This window comes from Otolemur garnettii, unplaced genomic scaffold, assembly GCF_000181295.1.
Source record: "Otolemur garnettii isolate 467f Iridium unplaced genomic scaffold, OtoGar3 scaffold00005, whole genome shotgun sequence".
Lineage (NCBI taxonomy): Eukaryota > Metazoa > Chordata > Mammalia > Primates > Galagidae > Otolemur > Otolemur garnettii.
Window position 1 is genome coordinate 32,154,895 of NW_003852400.1, and position 24,006 is coordinate 32,178,900.

The 24,006-nt window shown below is 35.3% G+C and overlaps 1 protein-coding gene across 6 annotated transcripts in view; it reads right to left on the reverse strand.

Annotated features, from left to right (window-relative positions):
* Positions 1-24,006, reverse strand: part of DGKB (diacylglycerol kinase beta) — a 694,453-nt gene that overhangs the window by 512,060 nt on the left and 158,387 nt on the right. For 3 of the 6 annotated variants that reach the window (XM_023519022.1, XM_012811481.1, XM_012811476.1), the window contains exons 2-4: positions 21,690-21,766; positions 17,586-17,606; positions 6,367-6,520 (exon numbers count right to left, since the gene is read on the reverse strand). In XM_023519022.1, coding sequence (XP_023374790.1) covers positions 6,367-6,520; positions 17,586-17,606; positions 21,690-21,766 — 252 coding nt within the window. The remainder of the gene's footprint in view (positions 1-6,366; positions 6,521-17,585; positions 17,607-21,689; positions 21,767-24,006) is intronic. The other 3 variants (XM_003782718.2, XM_012811488.1, XM_023519015.1) reach the window with 1 other exon arrangement.

A 24,006-nucleotide genomic window follows, 5' to 3' on the forward strand; every position in this document is an offset into this window, starting at 1 on the left:
TAATAAATGGATGAATAAAATAAATAAATAAATGGCACAACTGATCCATTAACTACATGATATAATTTAAAAGGCATTTAGAAAAACCTCTCTTTCTGTTTTATTAAACAACTAATAAGACACAATAAAAACTTTTACAATGATCTGCAGCTAATGCCAGACACTTTCTATCATAAGTTCAACATTTGGGATCGCGTAGAGCCCAACAGAAATAAATGAGTGTCTAAATTATATTACATCCCTTTTAATTTCTACGTTCTTTGAGAAACTAATAGCTACTAAGAATTGTTATTAATTGCTGTTCTACACAAAAAGGAAGTGTGGGGCTGGCATGGGTGGCGTTGGGGAAAGGACAGGGATGCTGCAAGGGCAGATGATGAGTCTTTTACGAGGGTGCCAGTGTCACTTCCCAATTGCACACTCTACATCTGACATCTTAGCGATCAATGAATTCCAAATGTGGAAAACAGTATGTGCTTTTTAACTAGAAGGAAGTTGTAGCTCAGATTTTAAGGAGTTGGGTTTTGCTATGACAATAAGGGCAAGAAAGCAGAGTCCTGAGTAAACAGGGAGTAGGTTTCAGTTATTTTCAGTAGGTTACAGCAAACAACTGTATATAAAAAAACAGTCTGGGGGGCATGGAGGCAGGGACACAGCTAGGACAGGAGTGTAGGCAGATCTAGACTCCACGGAATTGTGCTTCATGCTGTGGAACTCAGATTTTGCCATTGTCATCGTTGTCGCCGTCATCTTCTTTTTTTTTTTTTTTTTTTTTTTGAGACTGAGTCTCACTTGGTCACTCTGGGTAGAGTGCCATGGCGTTACAGCTCACAGCAACCTCAGACTCTTGGGCTCAAGTGATCCTCTTGCCTCAGCCTCCTGAGTAGCTGGGACTCCAGGCACCCGCCACAATGCCCAGCTATTTTTTTGTTGCAGTTTGGCCGGGTCCGGGTTTGAACCCGCTGCCCTCGGCATATGGGGCTGGCGCCCTACCCAGTGAGCCACGGGCACCACCCAGGTTTCTGTTAAAAGGAATATTTGGAGCTGGGAAGTCAGGGCTGGGCTGGGAGCCATGCTAATTGATAGTCTCTGACACAATTATGAATCAAATCATGACACTGGCAGAATGTTTGGGAAGAAGTGGCTGTGATGAGTAACAGAGGGCATTCTGTGATTCACTAAATGCCAGGAGGGAGGCAGTGGGGGATGAGAAGTACTTTTAGAACTGGGAAATGGATGGATTCTTGGATGCCATTCACCAAGAAGGAAAATAATTAACTTTCAGACACAGTAAGTTTGTTATCTTACGGAACATCCAGCCGAAAAGTTCCAGCTGGAATATGATAAATATATAATCTTTGTATGCTGAAGAAATACTTCTGGGTTGTTCGGGGAGTAATTGAGGTGTTTTGTATCTGACAGTGCCTATTTTTTAAATTGTGGGAAAAAATGTCATGTGTTGAGACTGAGGGGAAAGATTTGAATACATTTATAAATGAGGTTTAAATAGTTTAACATAATTGATCTGGGGAAAATGTCAATAACAATGTTTACGACAGATTTTTTTTTTTTTTTAAGAAAGCTAAAGAAGCATTCAAGTCATGTAAATACGTACTGGGTATTAGAAATTGATAATGGTAGAAATCTGCATATTTATGAAATTTCTCTCTGATTGTCCTTAGAGTTCAATTTATAGGAGGGGCTGAAATATATGAGATTGTAATATTGAATCATACAGCATGGTTTGTAAGACAGCTGAAGAAAAGCAAAGGCCCCAACTGTTTGAAAAAGTCTTTAAGGAGAGCAATTTCGCGACACGCTGTAAGGGAAGAAAGAAGGGTCAGAAGCTGGTCACTGAGCTGTCAGAGGTGGGAGAGCAGAGCCCTGGCATTTACAAAGGACAGAAAAGGTATAAGAAAGCAGAAAAGACATTCCATTAGGACATCTTCAAAATCAAAAGTCCAGTTGGGAACAATAAAGGTAATCTTATTTTAAGTAAAGGGCACTCAGAAACCAGGCACAGTGGATACCTGTAATCCTGGCACTCTGGGAGGCTGAGATGGGTAGATCACCTAAGCTCAGGAGTTTAAGACCCAAGACCACCCTGAGCAAGAAGGAGATCACGTCTTTAAAAATAGCCAGGCATTTGTGCCAGACGCCTGTTGCCAGACCCCAGCTAATTTGGAGACTGAGGCAAGAGAATTGCTTAAGCCCAAGAATTGGAGGTGTCTGTGAGCTGTGATGCCAGAGCAATCTACTGAGAGTAGGAAAATGAGACTCTGTTTTTTAAAAAAGCACTCATATTGCAACAAAGTATTTCACAAAAATAAGTTGTATATTTCACGAAATATATGGATCATTCAGATGAAAATTTTCAGCTGAAACGTGATAAATATATTTATCATATAACTTGTGATACCTAATGACAGATGGATCATTGGGTATCACAAGTTAAATAAAAGCCAGGTATACACATGCACACACACACATACAACCTTTATGCCTACATATAATTATTAATGTTTTTATAATTATATTAACATAATTAATTATATTATGTTTTATTTTATGAAAACTAAATATTTTTCTTTAACTAAATATTTTTCATTTAGTTTTGGAAAACCAAATATTTTTCTTTTCATTAATGAGGATGAGTTTTTTTTTCCTTTTAAGTTTTGCTTTCTATGAGTAAGCTCTTATTTTTCAGATGGTATACAGAAGAAAAAACAGCTATCATATTCCACTTGTATTATGGTAATAAAATATGGTGAAATCTAACAGGGGATAAACACAGAATATAATAGCATTCTGCCTATTCAAAGGTAGTTTACGATTTTTCTTTTTTTTTTTTTGAGATGGAGCCTCAAGCTATCCCCCTGGTTAGAGTGCCATGGCATCATGCTCACAGCAACCTCCAACTCCTGGGCTCAAGCGAGTCTCCTGCCTCAGCCTCCCAAGTAGCTGGGACTACAGGTGCCCGCCACAGCGCCTGGCCATTTTTTGGTTGCAGCCATCATTGTTGTTTGGCGGGCCCGGGCTGGGGGATTTGAACCCGCCACCTTAGGTGTATGTGGCTGGCGCCTTAGCTGCTTGAGCCACAGGCGCCGAGCCTAGTTTGTGATTTTTCAACCACAAATATATCATGTTAAACATTAGAGAATAGTTCATTGCAAAGGAAGTTTCTAAAAATAAAACCATTTTTTTTTTCAACTCTGAGGCAAGGCTACCTCAGTCCTTGAAAATGGTGTTGGGATCTATTGTTCCTCCTCATTCCTGTGGGGAGGGGAAACTATCAAAGGTAGTTCTGAAAAGAATGTAGGGTTGGAAATAGTCCTCAAGAGGACACTGTGTACTTATTTCTAAAATGTGTCATCCAAGCATTGAAAAGGAATCAGAGTTTAATTTATTATGGCTGCAGGAGCAGAGTTACACAGCCCATATTTCTTTCAAGTAGCATTGTACAGAATACACAATTGTCCAAAATGAAGCATAATCTGTTCGTCCTTATTTTTTTTCCATTTTAAAAACTGATTTGATTTTTTTTTTAACTCCTAGCAACTCACATCTTCTATTTAGGACACAATATATGCTATTAGAAGAAACAAAAGTTTGAGATTTGGTTTCCCTACAAAGCTACCTTGAGTTACCAGAACTGGTTTATTTCTCCCACATCTGATTCAGTTATTTAGACAAAAAACATTACTGAAAAATGCTCCTTGTTATTTCTCAAAACCCAAGGACATTATTACTGTAAATAAAGTACTAATTATTATTATAATTAGTGCACTATTACTTTAAATAAAGAACAATTTTGTTCTTTTATGCAGTCTAAGGTATGTACAATACATTTATAGCATGAAGTGAAGAATAGAGAAGTTTTAATTCCCAGATAAAAGTAAGGAGTTGTCTCATTTAAAAATGTTCTGCCCAAAATGATCTGAAATACTGATACCTTACTTCAAGGACAGATGACTTAGAACTCATTCAGAGAAAAAGAGTGAGTATGATAAATCTTTTTAATCCATAATAGAAAGGGAGTGTTTTAAGAAACTAAGAATATTTTATAAGAAGAGAAAAATGATCAACATATTAGTCGTCATATATCTTAAGAGAGTTATCACGTAGAAATGTCCACTTGCCTTTAAAAAGCTGGTACCAACACATGATTGCTCTTGGACAAATATGCTAACAGCATTCACTAACAGAAGGAGAAGCTGCACTTAAGCACTATGGCTTGTACAATAAGGCTTAGCAGTGTGGACTTTTCACCAGATTGTCCACGCTTTGTTTTTGGCTCAACCACTTCTTTCTTAATTCTATGCTTTTATATTTTGTATTATCAGAATGTTGGTTATTAAACTTCTCATTCCTTTACTAACACTTCTATATTCTGCTTTGTGCCATTAGGGCTGGAACTTTCTAGACCAGTGTCCCCACTGAGATCTGTGAGCTTCAAGCACGAGATTTGTAAGGTCAAAGTAATTTTTATAATGATAGTAAAATATTATTTGCTTTTCTTACTCTTACTCTCTTACAAGTTTGCAGCGAAGTTTTCAAGAGGCTGCAGGACGTGATAGAGCAAGAGAAACACAGAAGTCGATGGGATTCACCAATTTCCTTCCATAAAGCCAGGCATTCAAGAGTTTTAAAACACTGTAAAAGAATGCTACCCTTCTCGCTAATTTTTTTTTTTTTGAAAATAGTTATTTTTCATAAAAACAGATTTTTTTAATGTGGAATTGGTTGATTGGCTGATCAACCAATGTGGTGATTGGTTGGATTGGCTGTTATTTTTATACTGTATCACCTTTATTATGGCAAATATCAATAGATTTTACCCACTTAAACAAAATCTCTCAAAAATTTTTAAAGCGTTCAAAAGAGTCCCAAGTTCAAAGCATGAGAAAGGCTGTTGTAGACCACATTTCTTTATTGTCAGCAAATTCCTGTTAGGTCTATAGAAGGCATGAGAGGGAAAGATGAGAAGGCAGGAGGAAAGAGAAAGGGCTGGTTCTGGTAGGCAGCCTGCTCTTCCAGGTGTAACTTTTGGGCTTGTGGTTCCAGTAGCAGTAAGCTTAGTCTCCATCTTATTTCTGAGCAATCAACAAAGGCACAATGGGGCCCCTCCTATACAGTCTGCCAGAGGCTGTGGTGATGCACCCTTATCAGAAATCTGAGTTCTAGGCCTGGAGGCCCTCCTTGAATCCGGGAGCTACCAGACTGCCAGGCAACACTCTCACCTAACAATTATTTCCCATCTCCAAGAAGTCTGTTCTCCAGGCTCCTGAGTTTTGACTATTGCAACCAGAGGTGGCACACATGCCTCCTACAGTTCTATTCACATTACCTCAATATTCTCTTTTTGGCTTTTTAACACCCTAACATCATTTAACTAGGGTGACCAGATTTTAACATTTGTAAAGCGGGACAACATGGCGGGGGGTTGGGGGGCAGGGGACGGGGCAGGGCAGGGCCTGACAACAATGCAAACTTTGATAAGCAGTTCTCGATAATCACTTCTCAACAATTATTTGTTATTATTACAGTTTAACATTATAAAATTAACAAAAATAATATAAAACTCATATTCTGTTGAAATAGCCACATGGCAGCGGAAAACCGTATATTCCCTTCCTGTTCTTCTGTCCATTCATGCATTCTTTCCAAAAATTGGGACTTTTTTATAACGCCATGGGACACAGGACAAATTGTTAAAAAGGCAGGACTGTCCCACCAAAAGCAGGACGTCTGGTCACCCTACATTTAACCCAGTTCCTATTTTACATTCTCTTGCACCACATAGGGAATTTTTTTTTACTGACTAGAAGGGGATTGCTAGAATGGGTATTAATGTGTTTATCCATTTCTGAAAAAGCTACCCAAAATAAAAGAACAAATCAACTTTATAATGACAAAAATTTAAGGTATTTAAGAGAAAATCAAAACTATGTTCTAAGTTTACAAATCTAAAAATATGAAAGTATGTTAATAACTGACACAACAGATATTAAGTATTAATTTTCTTGTCATAACTGCTTTCTGATCCATTTGCAAATAAACTGCTATCTGTATTTGTCTAGTTTTTAATAGCTTTTCTTCTAAATTTGTTGAAAATATCTCTTAAAAACGATTACCTAAACAGAGAATTCCAGGACAAGCAATAGACAATGATAAACTGCATTTTCTCTAAACAGTTTTGCCATTATTACACTGGAGAGATTTGAATTGACTTACACAACCTTAGTGTGAAACTATAAGTCCTACGACAAAGACAATTTTTAAGAAAACCATTTGTGTTTTACAAGAACTTGATACTCAATTAACCTTTGCGATTTTTATTACAACTTTTTAGGTAAATGAACTTACCACCAGAAAGGAGAGCAGGCTTACTTTTTACCATTGGACTAGAATGGGGAAACTTGTTGCTAAATGACATGAAAAGGTGTGCAGTGAAATCGTCGGGAAGCTCTGCTTCCAGGAATGTCTTCATGAATAGTTTGAAACCTTCAAAATCAATAGTCTGAAAAAAAAATTAAATATATATTTTAAGATACAGCCAAATGTTAATATACTGTGCCATATTCAAAATCATTAGTAGTACAGATGACTTCAAATTATTTTTATATCCAAGTTTACAAAACAAAGGTGCTTATTTGCTTATTTGAAAAATAGGTTGAGCGATCGTGGGCTAACCTTGGCAATGGGATAGTTATGTGTAGTACGTGACGCTGTGGTGAGCAGAGCAGGAGCTCTCTGCATAGATACCTCTGTTTTCACAGTGTCTGTAAGACCTTAGAGAATTTACTCTTTGAAGCTTAGTGTTCTCTTGTATATATTATTCCTACTCCAACCAAATTGCTGTGATGATAAAATTTGCTCTTTGAAGTTTAGTTTTCTCTTCTGTAATATTATTCCTATTCCAACCAAATGGCTGTGATGATAAATCAGGTGATTAATGTGAATGAGCTTGCATGGAGTCGTATTCCTCCAGACTGCAGGCACCAGACAGAAAAGAACTTTCCATCCCCTTTGCTTGTCACTAACAGTGACAATGTTTTTTTAAAAAAAGGTTAACGTTAACTCCTTGACTAAATATTACAATCACTTTCTACAACATTCCAAAACCTCATATGCACACTTTCCAAAGAAACATGTTCTAAGAATCTTATACTCTCTCGCACTGTGGAACTACAAGTGGTGAGACATTTATTCGGAGAGGATTGCTCTGACACCGAGGGCATCTGCACCCCCTAGGAAGAATGGTGATGGAGGACACGTCTAACCTCAAGTGAAATGAGAGTTTCACAGGAACCACAGGACCAGCGTGGTTCCTCCCAGCTGAGGAGGGCAGTGGGTCAGGATCTGACTCCTGCCTGTGACATTGAGGGAAAGTGTTGGGTAGTTTGGGGACAAAGGCAAGTTAATGGTACTCATTTGGCTTAGGCCCAAAGCCCTATGATTGCAGGAGCAAGGACGCATGCCTATTTTCAGGGAAATGGATGAGACCACGTAGAAGAGAAGCCAGGGGAGCTCCTGGGCTCTATCCAACAGGGCATTTGAAAGGCCTAGGACACCTACAGAGAAGAAGTTGGAGTAAATCCACATCTCTGCACATCAGTGCAGGGAAAGGAAGAACAAGTTTCATAGGGAATCCGTGAAAGGCAATTCTTTCTGGCCCAGTTCAATGTGCTGAGATGAAACTAAAAATAGAACAAAAATAAAATTTGGCAGCCTGATGCTCATAATTTTGTTCAACTTCCTGGCAGGTGAGAATACAATTCGTTCCCTACACTGTTATTTTGGAATAGAAAAAGTCTGTGTTTTCGTAGTAATAACATTGAGAGAATATGGTGAAGAGTGACAAGTTTTATTATTGTATTTATTGGAATAAACCTAAATGGAATATGACATTCAGGAATGTCATTAGAGACAGACTTTTATGGATTAGAGCATATGCCAATTAAGTGTACGCTGCTTGGTTTCTTTTTTGCCTACTATAATCTCAAACAATAAAAACAAACACGAAAACTTCTCTTTATTTATTAATAGTTCCAAGACTCTGCCTAATCATTTACTTTAATATGACTTTCTTAGTTTAGTTTAGTTTTGCTTATTCATTCTCACAAAAGCCCTTCAGGGATTTAGATCAATGGCAATAAGAAGACTTCATTTTCTTCCATATTTAATAAATCGCCATGACCACAGAACAGTGTCAATTCTACGACTAAAGTGAACTACATAACTAAAAACTATGAGTAATATAAAAATATAAAGAATAGCCCCAGGTAGGAGAAGTACTTCCAAAAATTAATTTGCCGCAATGCATGCAGCTAATGTTTCAAAATATGAAAATGAGGGCAATAGCAGGACAATTATATACAAAGAAAGTTTCCTTGAGCAAAAGCACCTACTCTTACTAAGAGGGTTGCACAAAGAAGATCTATGAAGGAGAAGTAATTCACACTTTGGATGAGTGACTGATATAGATAGATCATCCCTACATGTATTAAGGCCCATGAGGAACGAGGAGATGATTTCATTATAATTTCACAGGACACTGGAGGAAATCTTCATCGGCATCATGGTTAGAAGGTTACTTATAGTAGCATTTCCTGCTGGCCCCTAAGTCTTACAGAGTCAGCCTTTTGCTTAGCAACATAACAGATGATAGGGAGAATGGTCCTTGAAATCAGACTAGCTGGATTAACTCTCGGATCCAATACTAGCTGTGGGGCTGTGGACAATTTATTTAAACACTCTATACCTCAATTTCTTCACATATAAAATATAACTGTAGCTAGCAGTTGATGTGTTAGGAGGATTAGATGGTTAACTATTTCTGAAGCACCAAAATGACTCTGGCACATATCGAGTACTATAAGTGATTAAACAAACATAAACAGTACGTGTGTAAAGAGTCATCATTTTAAATGTTCAGACAATATTTGAATAAGCCTCAAAGCCATATGACCTTACATGTTTTCAAATCCATTTATTATTGTTGTTTAGAAACCTAATAATAAAAAGTGAACTTCTAGAAGCAGCAAAGGATAAGAAATGGCTGTAAGTTTTTTCCTTGTGTCTCCTTTGGGAATCCAATTTTATTTTAAAACAGCTAGTTCCAGCCGAGTTTTTAACTTGGTAACATTAAAAAAACAGCAAACACCAACAAACAAAAACCAAGAGTTCAGAATAAAACAATTAATTTCAAATTCCTATACCTTTACTTACCACCTGAATGATAGGGGGCAAGGAATTTATCTGCTCTTTTCAAGAAAAGAATCTGAGAATCCAAGAGTCTCCTCTTTCCAAAGCCTTACACAATCCACACAGAACCTTCTTGAAATTGGTGCCTGTGCTTAGTAGTGAAAATCCGGAAAATGACCAAAAGGAGAAAATGAACTGAAATGTCTAGCATCTCTCCTAATAAGCAGCATATTGGTCCTCAGCCCTCCCTCTTCCAGCTCTCTGGAAGCCTTTCTGAACTATCTCAGACACAGCGCTCACACGTTCAACAAGCAAAACCTTAGCCTCATGTTATCTTCTCCCAGCTCTAGACTTTAATTTCCTCCATATAATGTGATGTCTGAGATCAACCGTTCCAAGCTGTTGTCTAAATGCAATAAAAATTGATGTGTAAAGCACTTAACATACCCTTGGGCACATAGTATGTAACAGAAATACAATAAAAAAACCAAAAGGAATAAGTAAAAGGAAGTACCATCTTGAGCTTAGATGAATTTTTTATTACAATCTTAATTTTCCTTTTCATCGGTCTAGAAAACTGTAAAGTTTGATGCATCCTTCCACATGAAAAGTTCAGGATTTGTGTGTCTCAGATACGTTGTTATAATCGTTCTGTGTTAGGCAACACTGACAAATTACTGTTTTCATAAAGCACGAATTTAAAAATAGAAATCTTAAAAGCCTATTACAGATATACAAATGAAAAAACATGTTCTTCAGTTTTGAAATGATTTCTATGAGATGATATCATATTGCTCACTGATGAAATTTAACTGATGATGTAAACTTCTTCCTTGAGCTTTTTCACTGTGATTTTTTTAAGTAAGACTCTTTTCCCTCATATTTTTCTTGTATGACACACAGCTTATAATGTTGTAAAAACCAAACTTCTTCATAGCTAAAAATAGCTAACTCGATTTATCCATTCATTGACGAATTGTTCTCCAATATCTTTCCCGTTTGACTCATTCCTTTCCATTTCTTATAAGAGATTTTCAAATATGTCTGAACAATTTATGTTATCCAAATTATCAGATATTTCTGATAAGTGAACTGTTCTCAATCTATACATTTTCTTTAATTCATGACTTAGAGGAAAATTTCCAAATTCAGGTATCAGAGTTTCTACACTGTCTAATGGCAGCATAGAATTGACTTCTGAAAAGGGTGACCTTTAATTGAATAAGATCATTGATATGCATATCAATGAAAACATTAATGAGAAAAGTTGGGTCAGACTTAATTGAATGAATGTTCAGAAATCAAATAAATGTTTGCAAGCTTAAACCCACATGTGTGTGTACATATACACACAAAATGTTTAAAATCTTGAACACTGTGTTTTCTTTCTTATTTTTTTAAGAAGCAGCCACAAACTATTTAGGGAGATAACAGAGAATTTGTAAAGAATACAGACTGCGGGAGCTGCTCAGATGTCGCTGCCAAATTGGCATCAATTCAAAACACATTTCTATATGCCTTTCATTATTATATCTGACCATCTGGATCCTTTGTTTTCAAATCCTTGTTAATACTAAAAAAAAATAACATGGGTATTCATCCAAGTAAATTCAAAGTGAATGAAAATAAATCTCACGACACTATCATTACTTTAATTTCTTCTGGCAGTTTTGGGTGGGGGATTTGCTCATATTCAGCAAATGTTTCCTGAACACTCATTCTGTCCCAAGCTGTGTTCTAGGTGTTGGGGTAAAGATGTTATTAGACTTCACAAAAATCTCGTCATAAGGAAGCTTAGCCTCTAAGGAAGGGAATATGAAAACAGCAAACTAAATGTGCTAAATGTACAAGGTTTGATGATCTTATGTGCTGTAGAACGAATAAAGAAGGAAAAGATTTATACATTGGGGCTATGTGCTTCCTCTTTTAAATCTGATGATCAGAAAGCAAGAAGCGTTTTTTGAATAAATGTTTAAAAGTGGTAAAGGAGAGAGCTTCACACATACTTGGAGAGACAACATTGCAGACATAAAACAGCCAGAGCAAGGACCCTCAGGTGTAAGGATGTGCCTGTTCTACAGGAATTTATATAGGAGCCAGTGAATGCCAGAGCAGGAGTGAGGGAGGACCAGAGTGGGAAGAAATAAGATCAAAGATTTGACCTTTGGTGTGCATGGACTAGGGTAGACCCATGTCTGACATTAGATCATCAAAGGAGAGTTACGGCTTTACTACAGAGTCAGAAAAACTGTCATTGACGAGTTTTTAACAGGAAATCACATGATCTGACTGGATTTTAACTGGATCATATGACCATTATAACACTTCTTTATATCAGATGAAAGGTAGTTTGTGCTTAGTTTTCATATTATCTCATATACAGGAAGAATTTATAAATGACCTTTAAAATACAAAAACAAAATCATTGAACTATTGTAGACTGAGTACATAGCTAAAGAAACAAAAGAACGACTTTAATTCAGTCATTAACAAGTGTCACTTGAGTATCCATGTGTGTAAAGTCCTGTTAGCAATGGATCAAAAAACTCCAATGAAATGAGGTAAGTGATAATTTAAATTAGCTGGAGGTTTTTATTCACCATTTTCATTTTAATTTTGCTTTCTAATTTATATCATTAACTCATTATGTTAAATTAAAAATAAATTGTGTATCCATATTTTTGGCACCACCAGCATATTAAATATGTAACATAGCTAAGTTTCTGAAATTCCCAAAATACATATTTAATATTAAAATACCTTCTGAAAAATTTATTTTTAAAAATATTACATTTTTTTTTATGTTTATCTTGTACTGCAATTAACTTTCTTGACCTCAAATTTCAGAGAACATTTTGATAGTTCCCTTAAGCCATCATATGGCAACTTACTTTAAAAAAAAAGAGTGAAAACCTGGAATTTTAATTTTTAAATTAGTTTTGGAAAATGAGAAATATTTTACCACCTCAGAGCCACATAATCCCATAAACTCCAGCTTTTACCTAACTAGATCCTCTCAATAGAGAAAAAATTACAAATGTATTTTTTAGTAAAAGATGGGAAGCTAACATTTGTACTTTAAAAATGTATTTTTTAGTAAAAGAGGGCAAGAAAGACAGACAAGGTTACACAAAGTTATTTTAATAATTAGTAAATCCAAATAATACCTTGGAAAAATTTTAAGCAGAATATTTTTATCCAGATTTTTAGGGCTCCTTGTTATCAAATATCTGTATCTAACTCCTGTGTGTGTGTGTGTGTGTGTGTGCACGCGCATGCTTCAGCTGGACTCTATTTTAATCTGTTGTGACCTCTTGTCTACTTTTCAGTGTTACCACTAGAACAGGTTTGAGAGTTACTAAAACATACCCATAAATACCTTATCATTTTCTTCTTGAATATAAAACCCAGTATAGATATCTTGAATATCTACGCATATATAATTTCAATTCACATCAAAATGTCAGTTTTTAGTTATTTCTTGCTTATATATTCACTTTCAAAGAAATTTCCAGGAAGAGTTGGGTTAAGGCCCATATGTGCACAGATCTGCATGGACAACTCCTCTTTCTTGATAGACTAAAAGGTCCCACATGACTTCGCATCACTCTGTGTTTAATGTAAGTTCTTATGTTGTGAGTCCTTCATATAGGGGGCCTCAGAGTCACACCTACAGTTGCCACAAATCAGGAAAATGGGAAATTGTAGCTAAGCGTACCTTTATTTCCAAAATATCTACTATGAAACTTTACAAAACATTTATAAAATATTCTCTACATGTTGGCCACTTCTCTATGAGGTATAAACACTAAAATAGCAAAACTGGCAAAATTTTATTAAAAAATGTCTTCGTAGGCATGCTAGCAAGGAAGAAAACTGATTCAGGTGGGATGACAAAATATCGCAAAATAGAATAAATTAGAAGCTTCTCAGCAGGAATCCATTCTATTACTTAGTCTCAAATGTTACTATGTGAAAGTATCACGGATTACAGCTGCATAATTAACAATAGCAGACTGCTAAGCAGAGTAATGCAAAATGTACACACACACACAAAGTTAGATACAGGTCCTTGATTACAAGGATCCTAAAAATCTGGGTAAAAATATTCTGCTTAAAATTTTTCCAATGTATTACTTGGATTTGGTAATTATTAAAATAACTTTGTATAGCAGAATAATGCAAACTGAATGATAATAAAGTGATCAAGGGTTTTAAATACATACTACACTGTAAGCTCTGTTCTTTTTAAACCATCAAGGCCCAAATCTACTGTTACTGGGAGAAATATCAAGTTGAAAGGTGGAGAAAACCAGAAAAATCTCAGCCAAATTGTAAGAGTGAGGGACTAACATTTTACAAAAGAGTCAGGGAACTTACTAATTATTCTCAGTGCTTAAAAATTGTGAGTTGAAGCCTTTTGTCTGCAGTTTATAAAATAGATTTACTAGGTTGTCAGTCTTTGATAGCAAAAATCATTTTGGCCATTTTTGCTTCTCCCACAGAACCATACCCAATATCAAGCATATGTTACACATACAATAGGTACATTTTTGGATGCAATCCTATAGTTTCTTCCTGTGCCAAAAACTTTCTCTCTTTCTGTATGTTTATGTCTCATTAGTTGATGTTATTTCAACCTTCTTCTCAAAGCCTCCACTCATTCCTTTAAATCATTATAGTCAGTGATGTGCTCTATTAACCCCAAATGGAAAGATGTTATTAGAAATCTGATCAAAAGTGGGTGGGGTGCCGGTCACATACACCCAGGCTGGCGGGTTCAAACCAGGCCCGGGCCTGCTAAACAATTGTGACCACTGCAACATAAAAATAGCTGGGCATTGTAGTGGGTTCCTGTAGTCCTAGCTACTTGGGAGGCTGAGGCAAGAGGATCACTTAAGCCCAAGAGTTTGAAGTTGCTGTGAGCTATGACACCACAGCACTCTATCCAGGGCAACAGCTTGAGATTCTGTCTATAAAAAACAAACAAACAAACAAAAATCTGATGCATATAATGAAAACACTACTGAATTGTTACAATTTCAGGAGCTGCACTAAATATATTATGTAAAGGCTACCATTTTTAATCCTCAATAATCCGATGAGTAGATTCTATTATTATTCTTACTTACAGACAAAGAAACTGAGGCTCATGAAGTCTGTTAAATTGTCCAACATCAAATGCTCCTAATTAATACTGAACACCAACATATTTTGAACATCAGTGTCCATTATATTGCAGTAGTCAACAAATAATTTTATAGACAGATTTTCTGATGTTAGTGTATGGTACAAGGTAATTTGCCACTGATTATCAGTGGTGGTTGCATTCACTAGTATATCTGTAGTACTGCCATTTCAGAAAAAGCGGTGTACTCAATAGAAGGTATTAAAAAAAAAGGTAAAAATTTGACTATCTATTCAATTGCCCAATATTAAAAATTCTGAACTGAGTGTAACCCTTTTTATACTAACTGTACCCTAATACTTTTGGCCATATATCTGAAAATATTATTTGTCATTTCTTTTACCTAAAAGCAAAATATAAATTTCTTAGACATTCCAACTCTATCCAGCAAAATATCTGTATTTTCCTCTAATAGTGGCGATGCCCTTATCCTCAACAAAAGCTACTCCTGACGATGAAAACACAAACACAAACAAAAGACAAACCCTAAAAATAAAATTTAGATATGGCTGGGTAATTTACTTGTCCTTGGAAAAATGCAAAAAGATTACCCGAAAATCATAGCATCATTTTTTTCTCTAACCTAGTTTTTAACTCATATAAATTTCTTAATGAATGTCATTAAAGAAAGTAAAGGACAAATAAGCTATCCAGAATGTTTAGCATCGATAAAGTTGGCTGCTGTTATTAAACTAAGGAGAAGTCAATTATCTCCTTAGAAGCGTTTTACACTTCTTTTTGTAAGGAAAGCAATGCAATACAATTTGTAAAAATGTATTTTATAGGTGGATGTAGGTTTCCTAAGAGGAACAGGACTGAAATTATACTGATGATCATAGGGAAAAGAAGCAGAAATGTTAGTTAATATGTTACTTCTGTCCCTTGTTAGCTAATTGTCCTGGCACCGCGTTGTTGTGGGAGGTGGAACAAATACACAGACACAGTAATTCTGCGAGAACAGCGCTCAGGACTGCGGCCAGGCTTGGCAAGGGAAGCCAGTAACAGGCCGTGTCCCCCACTCCCGCCACATGGTGCAAGGAAATTATTCTTGAGTTAGGAAAAACGTCAAAGTTTTATTTCCTCACTTGAAAATGAGAAAGTGAGGCCCTGGGAAAACCAAGGGTAGAGAATTGGTTGTGGCAGTAGGTCTGATATTCTCACTTTTACCTTTAAGACACGCTCCAGAACTTTTGTATGAAATCACCTGAGTGTATGAAATCACCACCCTCATGGGCATGAAACACGAATGAAATGGTTACTCTGAGCCAGACACAGGGCTAATATTTTACATTTACTTTAGAATCAAAACCTTTTAATAACCCAATAAGACTGATACACTCTTAATTTTACAATGAACCAACTGAGGCTGGAAACCTTGTCTGAGGCCTGTTCACCTGTGGTGACTATAGGATTTGAACTCAGTTCAGTTATACTCCTAAGACCACATTTTCTCTATTATACTTTCCTTATGCTTTCTTGAATGGGAAGAGTTGAATTTGGTTCTGGAAGGATAATTATAGCTTATAGGAAAAGGGTAACAATGTTTATATCATTGTTAATAATTATATCAGAGTCATTACCCTTAAAGACATTTAAATATTACATTAGGCAAAAAGCATTACACAAAGTAGTTTCTGATTCCTCAGGGGTTTTTATTAATAAGTAAAAGCAACTCACTGCCTGAATGTACAAGACACACACATGAACAGATACTAAGTCTAGAGGATGAGTACAGAGATAAAGGAAGGTCCCAGGGAGCTAGGACGGGCTGGGATCATCTACTGACAAGAAACATTTACAGAGAAAACCAAGTCCTTGGAGAACTTTGACAGACAAAGAACATACATGGAACAATAACACATGTATGCTTTTTTCCCTTCACTGCCCTCAGTTTTGCTCTTCTATTCTGTAACTAAAATTGATTGCCTACCAACAACTGCAGATGAAACAAAGACTGGGCAAGGAAAAGGAAGAAGGAAAAATATTTTGCTGACCCTAAGAAAAGCTAAAGCTAGTTTTGACACCAGTTTTGAGACAGCCCCTAGTCGGGACACAGGTTGTATAGAAAGGTGTTTTTGTTGGCTATGAGTGCTCAACAGATGCTACTTAATATCCAAGGCTTGAAAGTACAGACATTCGCAAAAACAATGGGGAGTGCCTCCTAAGTACTATAAAACCAATGTAGTCTGTATTTGGGGAAGCAAAAGAGTTTCCACACAGGTCAGGGATGAAAACAGGGAAAGGCCAGCTTCTGAAATGGAGACTAGTAAACGGCATCCCCGTCCATGCGTTTCCCATTTTAGCAGCGCCACATCCAGAAGATTGTAAAATGTAGGCCCCGTATCTAAGTCCTAAATCTGCCAAAGTCATTCTGATGGAGTCAATGGTACTTTTAACATGAGACATAGTATTAGTGTTTGTTGTAACTGAGACCATCAAACAATACTGGAAATTAGAAGCAGCTAGTCTGGATCCAGTATTGCCCAAGGGAAACAATCCTAATCTTAGACAACAGATACATGTTAGTAAGAAATATCCTTAAAGTGGTGAAGACAATTAACATAGCTACTCTAGTGTGATAGAAATATTCATCTGGAGTGCGCCCAAATAGCTGTAATTCTATGCATTCCACTGAACTATTGACTTAAGCCTTTCTTTACAGTAAGTAAACTTTACTAAGACAAAGTGGTTGAAGCAACAGATTGGTTACTCTTCTTCCCATGAGGTCAAAATCAGCAACTTTTTACTTGTTTTCCCCCCACAGTTTCTGGCAGCACCTTAGACAAAATAAAACAAAAAACGTCCTTATCGTTGCATTTTAAATACCATAATTAAATCCTCCATTGTAAATAAAAAATTAAGACTGGTATTAGATTCTTAAATAAGAGCTTGATATATCTGGGTGAAATTAGAAAAGTAAATCCCAGGGTCTAGAAAACCGAAGCCCGAAGTTGAGACACTTTTTAAAGATTCTATAAAGGTACCAGCTCCTCCATTTGAAGCTCTCTTTTAAAAAAAGTTTGTCCCACTGACCTCAATTATAACTTCATAAATATTACAGGTAACCGTGCATACAATATGCATCTTATTGGTACAGAAGTATAGCTCAGTGATATGGATGAGAAATTCATAGCTTATACCAGAATAAAGAAAGAAAAGACAGGTTTGAATAGAAAAGAAAATGTCTTACTTGGTTAAGAATGTCTTGTTTCTGTGCATGCAAGGAAAGAAAGAATACATGTGTTAATGTACGAGAACGTATACTCATTATCTCATATCTCTGAGAGTTTAACAAAAAGTTCAAGTTCATAGGTTAATTTTAAAACATACCCTAGATCCATGAGTCTCAGAATGTGGTTCTGAAACACTGGCATCAGCATAAACTTGGAAATTAATAGACATGTAAATTCTTGAGCCCCACCCCAGAAGTCTTGGCTCTGAAACTAAGGGGTGGCAGGAGGCAGGCAGCAATCTGCGCTTGAATAAGCCTCCCAGGTGATTCTGATGCACATTAAAATCTGAGAACCAATGACTAGAGCATTCTTTGACTATAATAAGCAAACAATTCAAATTGACATGAGATAAATATAATGCATAACACATGCAGTATGATTCAAATCATTCAGAAAGAATTCATGAAAATATACCAGTATGTATAAAAATAGATTATGAATACTTTATTCTTCCCTTCTAGGGTCTTCCTTCGATGAGTATAATGCACCCAATCTCTCTCTTTGCCCTTAAAGATTATATTTTCTTTATATACTTCTATACTTTTTTCACATCTTTTACATGTCAATGACACAATTTGGAATTGAATGTGAACTTCAAGGCAAAAAAAATTTGCATGCAATACCAAACGGGTTCTTTTTCATACTCCCAAATTCTACTACCCTCAGCAGATTAATTTTAGAGCCTAACTATGTTTCACTGTGAACCTTCTCACTAAGACTGCACCTCTGCTACCAACTAACAGTAATCATACTCTTAATATTATATTATTCACATACGATTAGGTGGAAACTAATAGGACCCTCTGACCTTGTCAGTCCGGAGTCAGTAATAATTACGAGTGCTGTCATCTGCCACACTCATTAGGTAAGCAACGTCCCTCAAACTTTGTCTCTCTCTTCTTCCTATCTACCAGGTGTCTTCCTCTCATCCAGTGGCCTGGTCAATTAAGTGACAAGCAAAGACCTCACTCTTAAATTGAGATACCAGAAGTTCGGTTTTAACCGTAGCTACTACCATGAACTACCTGGTTAATGTTGGAAAAGTTATATTATTTTTCTTAAAATGAGTTACTGCATTTAAAACCTTTAGCATGTTATTAATTTAGGAATCTCCAGTCCTTTTTAACACTTTGATTCCTACAGAATCTTTAGGCTATTGTTTAAATTTCTCAAATTCATTTCTTTAAAGAATGATTATTACTTATATTTAAAAGATTGTAATTAAAAATAGGGCTGGGTGTGGTAGCTGACACCTGCAATCCTACCACTCTGGAGGCCAAAGGGGAAAGATTGCTTGAGGTCAGGAGTTCAAGACCACCTTAAGCAAGAGTAAGACTCCATCCCTGCTAAAAATAGACAAATTAGCTGTGTGTTGTGGCAGGCACCTGTATTCACAGCTACTCAGGAGGCTGTGGCAAGTGGATTGCTTGAGCCCAGAAGTTTGAGGTTGCTGTGAGCCATGGGAATCTAGCCTAAGCAACAGAGTAAGACTGTCTCCAAAAATAAATAAATAAATACATAAACTAAAAGATAGAATTAAAAATAAATGATTCATCCACATATAACACTTACATTTTTTTCTCCATTAAAATAACATTAAACAGGTCTCATCTCCTTTTGGTTAAAATTTTATACATAGAATTTTTAAAATTCAGTAATTCAAATGAAGTAGAAGCAAAAAAAAAAAGAAAACAAATAAAACTCATCTACCATTTCAACAGCTTTATTTGTAGGAGGATAAGCAATTTAATGGATAATCTCTCTTTGCAAGTAACTTTATTTATGAATGATATAAGATATCTTCATTTTATAAAACAGGAGTGTAAATATTCATTCTAAGGTCAGGCCGGATTAAAAGCTTTTCTAATTGTCCCTGTATAATGGAGCATTATTTGGTGGTCATTCATGCTGAACAAGTCTGGGCCAAACTGACTAGTCAGTAGAGAGCAGTAACTTCTTCCACATGGGAATGGCAGTAGGAATTCTTTCCTATTGTTAGACTAAATTTTTTATAAATCACAGGAGGTAATATATTGAAGAGGATTCCAGGTCCTTAACAATTTCATCCTCGCCATTGGATATTCCTAATTATTTCCTATTTGCATAAACTTTAACATTATTTTCTTCAAAGAAAGTCTATCAGTATAAGATCAAAGAGCGGTTGGTTTCATTCTTAATTTACAATTGCTCTTGAGTCATAATCCGTTCTAGCTTTTTGTTTTTCAACTGTACATTATTATAAAAAATGCATTTCAACAGCAGATCTATAAGTTTATGAAGAGGTATTATGTTATTAAAAAGGGTAGCATTGTATATGTGGCTAACATCAAATCTGTCAATTACCTTAATAAATCCAGTGTATGTGGACTGATAATCTTCATGAAATATATAATGTCACTAAGTCTTGAGAAGTAAGACTATTATTGTTAAGTAAAACCTCATAGAAGCCAAAAGGCTGCTCTGTAAACAAGATCACTTTCTAACTGAAGGCATAGTCAGCAACTACCTTTAGGGAGAAAAATAAAAATATTGATAGACTTTCTTTAAAATAATATCCATCTAGATTAGGTAAGCATGCATATTTTTAAGTTTCATTGTGAATATAAAAATGACATTTTGGGGGTCTCACAACAATTCGATGCAGTTGTTATCTTTACATTTTTCACTCTGCTTTCTTTGACTTTGAGATTTTCAGTTCTAAAAGTATACCTGCCAACATTTTTCTCTTCATCATCTAGGAAAATAAAAGGTGAGGGAGGGTAGACCAGAAATTTTGTTTTCCTCTGATGTAGGAAAATGAGAATGGCTCTAAATTACCTTATTTTCTCTGTCACTTACAGGCACTAAATATTACTTTTATTTTTAAAAAAAGAAAACAAATCTTAGATTAAAGAGTTCAAAAATTTATAATGACGTCTCATAATGTAGAGAGAACAAGGAATACAATATGATAGCTGATGAGAAATACTAAAAAAATTTTGAAAAGATATAAACGTTTTGAGGTTGAAGTTCAGAGATTGGATTGTGATAACTAATATAAGGTTCCATAAATCCCAAAGAAGTACAATTTTGAAAGATAACCAAGAAGTGTGTTCTTGTAAAACATGCAAAAACAAAATAATAATAACAAAAAAGAAATCACATTTTATTCAGAAAACAAATCTATCTAGATGACACACCCAGACAAAAGTGTCTTTTGCAAAGAGAATTCAATACAGCCCCTCATACAGCCCAAATATGACTTGGTGAATCTACAGATGAACTAACAGCAATGATGATGAAACATTTCAAATAAAATGTATCTCAAGTGATATTTAATGGAAGGATCAAACAAATAATTAGGAATGGAAAAGAATTCATTTAAGCATGGTGTTCTAAAGCAATTGATAAGACATGCAAGGTTTTCCTACAGAAGGAAAATCTTAAGCTTACTGGCAATAGGTTAAACACAAGATAGGGGAAAGAAATTCCCTATCTGGCTCCTTAAAATGACAGACCAGTTATACCCAGCACAAAATCTTTCTTTGCTCAAGGAAATAACTCTCTGAAAGATGTAACCCCTTGCTCCATGTCCATGTCCATTCTGGGTTAAAATTTGTAGGTCAAAGACTGAGAAACAGACAAACTCTCTCTTCTCTTTATCTAATACTTTTTCTTGTCTTAGGAAAAGAACCTATTACTATATTTACGTGATCCATATTATTTCAAGCACACAATATAGAAGAGTTCTTTTCAGTAGCAAAATGTTTTGAATGAAAAATATAGTACAACACTTAATACACCTCCAGAATAGCATTTCCTTATGAATTATATTCTGTTTATTTTATGGTGTTTGTTAAATGGTCTATGGTACATGAGGTACATTTATATGTATAAGTATATATGTGTGCATATATACACACATATATACACATATACATATATAGGTATATACATGTATACATATATAGGTGTGTGTGTATATATATATGTATATGTGTGTATTTACAAGAACTCTTCATTAAGTAAGACCCCCCCCAAGCATGGATATGAAACTGATATAAAGAAAAAAGAAGTTTTACCCCTTCAGGATTATACTTTGCAAGCACACCATTACCATGGAATTCTTGAAGAACATCCTTTAACTTCTTTGTAGAATCTATAAAAAAACAGAAAGCACAAATTTTTATATACCCTACTATATTACATAGACCATCCAGAAATAAGGGCCTCTTAAAATATAAACAATCACTGATATAGAAGCTAAATTTAAAAATCCAAATCTACATGCATAATCTTTTTTTACCATGGTTGGAAGGCTACTTAATGGACAAAAATAAAAAGAAACAAAAGAAAGAGAAAAAGGAATATTTCACTCAAGCTTATTGCCCAGGAATGGGCCATTACCTATATAATCTGCATTAATGAGCAAATAAATGAATAGATCATATGTTTTTTCTTTATTTGATAACATAACATCTAAATGGATAAAACAAGCTTAGTTTAAAAAGAAAAAAACCTTCTACATCAAACCCTATAATTAACGAAGCACATTTTTTTGTATAGCACTGCATTAAATAATAACAGCACTACTAGATAAGTAAGATAAATAAGATGTGTAGCTAAGTATCAAGGATAAGTTCATTCAGAGGCGAGCTATAAATATTAGGATTCTGCAGGTATGATTAGGAAGAATTTTCTAACTATACATAACTCAGCACTAAATTAAATCTCACTCTCTTTCAATTATGAAATTAACCTTAGATGTTACCAGAAGTATTTACATCATTTTCTTCAAAACTACTCTAATTTTTAAGACTTTTCATAATATTAGGTGGTAACAAGAAATTCTGAGTTGATATGATAACTATTGCATAAAAGAACTAACATGAATATTATTATAATTAAATTAAAGCATTAATCTTAATATATGCACTTGGTATACCAAAATAATGCTCCCATACTTATAAAAATATATTTTTTTGATCAACCTCAGAATTACTATTTAAGTTAGAGGAAAACAATACAAACAAATGCAGATAAGTCATCTACATAATCAACCAAGTTTGACTAATATAGATAACCTTGAAAATCAAATGTCAGAGATCAGTGGACTTTCAGTTTTGCTTTAGAAAACAGAGCCTGGGTGATTATTTCCTAGCATTTGAATATGTCTTTCTGGCTGTTTCCAGGACTAAGTGATATTAGAACTACTATAAAACATTTATTTTCTAGGTCTAAAAAAGGAATATGCAAATGACCTTTTCAAACCCTGTTCAAAAACACACTTTTAGCTGCCCATTGAATATAATCATACCTATATTTTTGTGAATTGCACTTTCAATTGGAATATACAATTCACTTTCTAATATTGTAAATTCTGTAGGCCTGTGTATATGTGTGTGAGAGAGATAGTGTTTTAATTGAGATAAAGCTCACATCACATAAAATTCACTACATAACTATTTCAAACTCTACAATTCAGCAGTTTCTAGTATACTTACGCTGTTGTGCAACCATCCCCATCTAATTCCAGAACATGGTCATCACCCTGAAAAGAAACCCTACCCATTAAAAATGGTTACTCCCCGTTTTTTCTCCCATCCAGCTCCTGACCACCATTAATCTATTTGCTGTGTCTATGGCTTTGCCTGTTCTTAACATTTTATGTAAATAGAATCATAAATTAATAATATGTCATCTTGGTGTCTGGATTCTTTCAATTAGCAAAGAGTTTTTTTGAGGTTTGTCCACATTGTCACATGCATCACTATTTGATCCCTCTTTATAACTAAATGACATTTATTGCATGGATATACTACAGTTTTATAAAATCGATTTATCAGTTGGCATACATCTGTGTGGTTTCCAGGTTTGGGACATTATGAATAATGCTGCTATGAACATTTCAGCGTACAAGTTTTTGTGTAAACATGTTTCTATTCTCTTGGCTGTATACCTGAGAGTACAATTGCTGGGTCATACAGTAATGCTCTGTTTCATGTTTTAAGGAACTGCCAAATCGAATTTCACAATAGCTGTCCCATTTTACACAATACACAATAATGTATTAAAGTTCTGATTTCTCCTTATCCTTCCCAGAAATTATTTCCTGTTTTTTTTATTTATAGCCATGCTAGTGTATGTGACATGGTCTGATTTGCATCTGATTAGCTATTTGCTAATAACTAATGATGCTGATCATTCTTTTGTGTGTGTACTGACCATTTGCATATTCCTTGGAGAAATGTTTATTCAAGTTCTTTGACTTTCTTTTTTTTTTGAGACGGAGCCTCAAGCTATCCCCCTGGGTATAGTGCCATGGCATCACGCTCACAGCAACCTCCAACTCCTGGGCTCAAGAGAGTCTCCTGCCTCAGCCTCCCAAGCAGCTGGGAC